Source organism: Galeopterus variegatus, unplaced genomic scaffold, assembly GCF_000696425.1.
Source record: "Galeopterus variegatus unplaced genomic scaffold, G_variegatus-3.0.2 Scaffold805, whole genome shotgun sequence".
Taxonomy (NCBI): domain Eukaryota; kingdom Metazoa; phylum Chordata; class Mammalia; order Dermoptera; family Cynocephalidae; genus Galeopterus; species Galeopterus variegatus.
Window position 1 is genome coordinate 484,327 of NW_007726916.1, and position 7,248 is coordinate 491,574.

The 7,248-nt window shown below is 41.7% G+C and overlaps 1 protein-coding gene across 1 annotated transcript in view; it reads right to left on the reverse strand.

Moving 5' to 3' along the window:
• The window catches only part of LOC103590334 (protein kinase C-binding protein 1-like), a 27,947-nt gene that overhangs the window by 5,371 nt on the left and 15,328 nt on the right, over positions 1 to 7,248 (reverse strand). Inside the window, exons 3-4 of the mRNA XM_008572550.1 lie at positions 3,523 to 3,666; positions 278 to 391 (exon numbers count right to left, since the gene is read on the reverse strand). Coding sequence (XP_008570772.1) covers positions 278 to 391; positions 3,523 to 3,666 — 258 coding nt within the window. The remainder of the gene's footprint in view (positions 1 to 277; positions 392 to 3,522; positions 3,667 to 7,248) is intronic.

Genomic DNA, 7,248 nt, shown 5'->3' on the forward strand with positions numbered 1-7,248 from the left:
CAGCCAGTGAGCGCACCGGCCATCCCTATATAGGATCCGAACCCGTGGCGGGAGCACCACTACGCTCCAAGCGCCGCACTCTCCCAAGTGCGCCACGGGGTCGGCCCTGTACCTTATCTTTAATCTACAGATATTTGAATTTGGGCACACTAGAAGGCCTAAAGAACATATAAGGTGCCTGAAAAGCTAAGCATATAAGGAGCATGTAGAAGGTTAAGAGAACAAAAGAAAAGTCACTATTTCTTTTATCCGTATACCAGAGGAGCATTCTTCTTACCCCTGGCTGTTTCATTTTCTGAATAGCAAACTTGAGCAGGTAGGACAACTGTTCGATGGTGAGCATTGTCATGGCTTTACTCTGGGTCTCGATGCACTCTGCTACTGTAATTTTCTACAAGTCAAAATCATACACAAATGTCTGGTTAGAAAAAAGAAATTACTATTCATGTAATTATTTCCCTTTCCTTCTATTTTTCGATGAACTCACACATAAAAACCAATCCCCATATAAATGAGACTAGTTTTGCTTAACAAGGACTCTGACCTACTAGACCAAAATGTACTGGATCAGTGGGTTAAAATTAAGAAGCTCAACAATCCATTTATTACCTTACTAGGAAGTGTTTCTAACTCATGAAGACATGATCTGAGAAAGGTGTGGGTAGACAGGGTCCTGAAAAATCATCACTATTATAACCTTTGGGTTTCAAGAATGGGATATGAAAGGAAAGGCCACTGATGTTTTNTCACTATTATAACCTTTGGGTTTCAAGAATGGGATATGAAAGGAAAGGCCACTGATGTTTTCAGGGTCATCTCACAGGACAAATACATATCAACCACTTAGGCTGAGCCTCTCAAGGTTCTGGGCTATCTTTCAGGAAACTGACAAGGCATTAACTCAATGACATCACTGATAGAAAGGGACAGACTTCCCTGTAGAAGGAATCCAAGGATTGGTAGTGGACTAAAAATAAATATGACTCCATTGTCTATCACCACTGACGTCAACCCCCTCAGGGCAAACTATGTGATGGGCATACTCTAGCTGTCCATCCCCATAGGCAATACATGTTATTTCACAAGAGAAATTCCCATCAAAGAAGAGACCCCATGAAAGGTCTGCAACCGATCCTGCTGTGTAAATCTGATAGGATATCTGAGGGCTTCAGAATCCTTATGTAGCAGCAACTACAAAAATAGCAAATTCCGATGATGTCAGGAAACACTCTAACCATCTGTGTAGGAAGAGCTGAAAAGTTTTCTCCAATTAATTTGGATTCAGTTTCCACTCTTCACATCTCTGGGGCCTCCAGATGGAACTCTCAATGGGTCTCGGTAGTCGAGGAAAAGGGCAGGACGAGAGTCACTCAAGCTGAAACCCAGGATGACGCATTCATCTAAGTGCATAGCTATCAGGGACAGAAACATCCAGTTCTCTCAGCTGACTGCCTTACCAATTCATCCCTGGAAGAAATTCGGGGCCCACCTGCTTATTTGCATTCCAGTTGGTTTCCAGGGAACCATCCATGGCAAACACTGTCATCAGTCCCACCCTCCACCCCTTCCTCCTCCTGGCTGGCAATGCCTGGCTCCCAAACACAAGAAGTGCTGGATGAGCATCTATCAAGCCTTTTTTGCATAGGGACTGGTGATCCAATGCTGACCAATGAGCCCAAGGGCAAATCATCTGGGAGCTCATGGACAAAATCCTTCCACCTGATAAAAGGAGGAGATGCAAGGAGAGCCACCCTCCTCTAGGGGGACTGTTGTCTATCTACACATGACACTTGAACTCCCAGCAGCCACCTAAAGGCCATGGGGGACACATCAGCTCAACAATGAGAAGGAAAGAGCCTGACCCTAGCCTGGTCTCTGGGCTCTTCCTACACCTGACGATAATAAATCCCTACTGTTTCAGCTATTGCTTACCTTGAAAGCATCCTACCTGAGCCACTGTCTTTTTTGCAATATAAAATTGGGAAGAGTTGGCCAAGACAAAAGAAAAATGGTAAAGGCTCCATTTCCCACACAAAATACAGTAGAATGAGGTCAGGCTCTGAACACAGAAGACAGTGTCACTGAGCAAAACACATCCTACGTAAGTACTTATCTAGAGTAATCCAGAGAGAACCAGTGGTCCTTGTCTGCCATTGTAGAAGTAAGAATATCATTACACTGTCATCATCACATTGAACGGACATCTAATTTCTTTTCATAGATTTCTATGTCTCTCCTTTCCCTAAACAAAAACAATACCACAGATCCTGTCCTATAGCTTGCTTTTTCCCCTACTAAAGAAATCTGTGTGACTTTTCCATTTCACACATAGAAACCTTCCTCATTTGAGATCTCTAATTTCTTTTCATAGATTTCTATGTCTCTCCTTTCCCTAAACAAAAACAATACCACAGACCCTGTCCTATAGCTTGCTTTTTCCCCTACTAAAGAAATCTGTGTGACTTTTCCATTTCACACATAGAAACCTTCCTCATTTGAGATATAATTCCAATGTGCCTTTGAATCCAAGAGACATTCCACATTAAATGATTTTGTAGATGACATTTTTATTTTCAGCACTTCATAGGAGCACCACAGTTGAGAGTCAAAACAGAACAGAAGCCACCTCAGAAGAGTGGAAACCTAATAATTAACTGGCTTAACGAAGAGTATTGGGGCTTTGCTACGAATGACACATACACATTACCTTCACTAGGCTCAGCGAGCTGCCACCTCTGGATCTGTACCTGCAGCTCTCCCTGCCTGTAAGGCCTCCCCCAAATGGCTGTAGGGCTCATTCCTCCCCTCCTCAGGTCTTTCTCAAATCTTAGGCCTTCCAAGACCTCAATATTTAAAATGAAAACATCTTGCATCGCAATAAACTTCCCATTCCCCATCCTCAATGTTTTCTTTATAGCACTTTTCTCCTAATTTATTATACACAACTTTATTATTTTGGTTTTTGTCCTTATCTGCTGAAAAGAAAAGTGATTCATGCCTGTTTTCCCGTGCACTGTCGAATTCCCAGCACCTAACAGGCACTCAAGAAATACTTGTTACATAAAAGAAAGTGTCAGATGGCCACCATTCGGAACATACAACCAAAATAGGTCTTCCCAGCTTAGCTACTGCTGATGGTTCAATGATGCAGCAGGAGACAACATCCAAAAAGGAGAAAAACAGCACAAGATCTTTTCAAAGTGTGTGAACTATTAAAGATTTATAAGTTAACTTCCAAGTCGTTCATTATAGAAGAATCAGAGAGATGGTTACAGATCTTAAAGCGATCCAAAGACCCATGAAGAATCAAAAACAAGATTCAGTGCAACTGTCTTTCCAACGGCTGCAGTGCTGTGACCACTGCCAATGTTGTTCCAAAAAGGGGGCGACTAGGATAGAGCTGGTGGAAGGCATATTTTTCTTTTCCCTATACCTGAGTTACTTGAAAAATTAAAAATAAAAAGAAGAAAAAGAAAGGAGAGGAAACGAGGCAGGTAATGCATTCATTCATCAGGAACTAACCTCACATTCAGGACAAAACCAGTCCCCCTCTGGTTCCGATGTCAGTCTCAGACACTTAGCGTGATAAACCCGGGGACAGAGCTCACAGCAAAGGACTTGGCCTTCCCGGTGACAAACCCAGCAGTAGAAATCATTCCGTCCATCCTGCGGTACAACATCAACAGGGTCTGTGGTGAGTGGCTGCTTCATATAGTAAAACGGACCATGTCTTAGTTCTGACTGAAATGTAGGCAAGAAAGACAGGTTTGGTTTCAAAACAAATGTGCATTCTCAAAAGGAATTTGAACAAGTACATCAATAACAACAGAAGAAAATTATAGCATTTCACAAATTCATTTAAAGTCAAGCAATCTTGGGTTATCTACTAAATACAGCATTAGCAGGTCATTGGATATTATGAAGATTTTTTTTCATATTTTATATTTTCATATTTTCTTCATTTTTTTTCTATTTTTAAGTGGCCATGGATTGAAAGCTTGTATCTAAGAGTTACTAGGCAGCCCTAACAGGATAGCACAATGGCTAAAACCCAGGCATAGCTGAGTTCAAATTATAACTCTACCATTAAACAGCTGTATGGACAAGTCTCTTAACTCTCAGCTTCAATTTTCTCATCTGTAAAATGGAGATGATAATACCTAACTTTGTGGTATTGTGTTGGATTAAATGGCATGATATAATGTATACATTTAACACAGTGCCGCCATTACTAACATTGCTAATACAGTTAAAAGCCCAATATATATAGAAGTCCAAATTTATAAAGCCAATAAAAGAATGGCAATTTGCCTCGGGATTCATTAAATAGTAAGCATTTGGTGAATAGATCAGTTGGATTTGAGTTACCAAAAAATGGTCATCCATTTTTTAAGTCCATCTCCAATGCAAAAAGTATTTATGAGCCGACAAGAAACTTCATAAAGCCATGATTCTTGGACATTGTAGGCCCTCCTGTTTGCTAGGGAGTCACATCTTTATTTAGAACCAACAATGGCAGAAAGATGAGATGGGTGGCCTATTCATGGAAGCCAGATCTCTTCCTGTCCCGAAAATGTCAGGAGAAATGTTTCTCCAATGGTACAATATAGAAAATAGCAAAGCCACACTCCAAACACATAAAATCACTGAGAAGAAACTAGTTAGGAAAATGTCTTTCAGAAACCAATACGAAATCCTGTTTGGGGAATATGAGAACATCCAATGGTAGGTGTCAAAAAGACCTGGTAACTAGCTGTGTGACCTTAAGAAAGCCACTCAACCCACTTCGAGCCTCAGTTCCTCGGCAATAAAACCGGAGATAATAATTTAGCCACACCTATATTACCTACCTCTGAATATAAACCTCACTGTATAACATGTTTCTTTTCTGTCTTTCAGTAAAAAATTATAGTTTCCTCCATAAAGATCTCATGTTGGTTAGATACTGCATATTTTTTTGTTGATACTATGGATGGGGATCTTTTTCTCCTATATTTTCTAAATAGTTATTGTTGGTACTATTATTCCTTTTTTTTTTTTTTTGTCCTTTTTGAGACCGTCTGCACCGCGCTCAGCCAGTGAGCGCACCGGTCATCCCTATATAGGATCCGAACCCGCGGCAGGAGCGCTGCTGCTGCTCCCAGCGCCGCACTCTCCCGAGTGCGCCACGGGCTCGGCCCGTTGGTACTATTATTTCTTTTTTTTTTTTTTTGTCCTTTTTGAGACCGTCTGCACCGCGCTCAGCCAGTGAGCGCACCGGTCATCCCTATATAGGATCCGAACCCGCGGCAGGAGCGCTGCTGCTGCTCCCAGCACCGCACTCTCCCGAGTGCGCCACGGGCTCGGCCCGTTGGTACTATTATTTCTAAGTAACATTAGTTGTCTGTTCATGTCTAATACTTTAGCAATACTTTTATTTTAATGGCTAGGACCTCCAGGATAATGTGAAAGAACCGCAGAGATTGCAGGCATCCATGTTTTGTTTCTGGTTCTTATTATGAGGTTTTAATGTTCTCAAAATGCGTTATTTCTACACTCCTTAATAAAGAGCCTATTAAGCAGATCTTCGTTAACCAATCTTTCTAATCCTCCCTACTCTCATTTCTATTAAGTAAATAGCTAAGTCTTTTCAAGTGTGATTGCATAATTCTTTAGCCCCATTATTTCCCTGTTTCAGTTCAACTCTTAGGATAGCAAGGTCTACTTGGTCTCTAGGGAATAACATCATTGTTACAACATTCTTTCCATGTTACATTTTTTAACATACTGTCACACACACCACCATTTTATCCAACAACTACCCAGAAAGGTATTTAGGAAAGATTCTAGTAGTTTTACTTGACACATGGGAAAACTCGGTTAAAAAAATTATCTGACTCCCAAACCCAGAGCAAGGACTCAAACCTAGATCTCCCAGCTCTCTCTCTTTCCTGTACCCCACACGAGGTAACACTTGATGCAGGAGAGATTCTGATGATTTACAGACCCCTCTGATAATATTCTCTGTAATTCAAAACAAATTCTGCTTAATGCAAAAAGCTGGAAGGAAAAAAATCTGGAAAAGAAAATCTGAGGAGGACAACTACTAGAAACCCAATAGAACAGGACATGAGGAACGTGGAAGAACAGCATCTCAAGCAGGGGCTGTCAACCTCGGCACCAGTGACATTTGGGGCCAGAAAACTCTTTGCTGAGGGGCTGTCCTGAGCACTGTAGGACGTGCAGCAGCACCCCTTACTGCTGATACCAGCAACAGCCCCACTGCACACATAAAATTGTGACAACCAAAAACGTCTCTAAACTTTGCCAAATATCCCTTGGGGGACAAAACTGTCCCTGGTTGAGAACCACTAATGCAGCGGGTCTGCTATCTGCCTAGGAAAATGGTTGCTTGAGTTTAAGGGCATGGGGGGTAAAAAAGGGACCTGGGCGAAGAGAAGGAGGAGGAAGAAAAACTCCCACTGAATGATAAATTGTACATTACAAGCAAGCAGAACTATTTCTAACCTGAGTGGGGTCTTCTAGGATGCTATTGTGGTAAGCTATATATTCAGAGCCCGACTTCCCTTCGATAAGTTAGTAATAGGACAGGAAGAGTTGTTAAGATCTAAATGAAACTGGAAGAATCAAATATGACAGCTAATCTCCCTAACCGGGCCAACAACTCAAGGCCTGTGTGTCTGGTAGAGGCCAGGGTTATTGATCATTCAGAATAAGTTCCCCCCCATGCTCCCATCCCCACCCCACCCCCAACTGGCTAGGGGTGGGTGTCCCTAGGAGGATGAGGAAGACTGCCAGCTGCTCCACACTCTTGGAGGAGTTCCTCCTTTCCTGAAGCAGCAGTTGCTGCTAAGAACTAGCTGTCTGGTTAATCTCCTTGTCAATCAGATGCTTTCCTTATCTGCTTCTTGTAAGTGTTTCCTGCTCCATAAAAATAATCTGATAACAAACATGGAACATTTAAAAAAGCAAAAGCAAATCATTTCAGGTAAAATGAGTTATGATTTTTCTCCCCTACATGTATAAGTTGTGTTACCAGCCTGACTGACAGCAAGACAAACAGGTTACAACCTGTGTTATTATGGGATAATCGCGGGTTATGAGAGTAATATTCCCTGCTCCTTCTACAGGTTGGCTTAACAAGAAAATAGGAAAAGCCTGTTCATTCACTTCAGAAATACCTTAGTCTACCCCAGGAGCCAGCAAACTTGTTCTATAAAAATAGTAAATATTTTCAGCTCTTTAGGC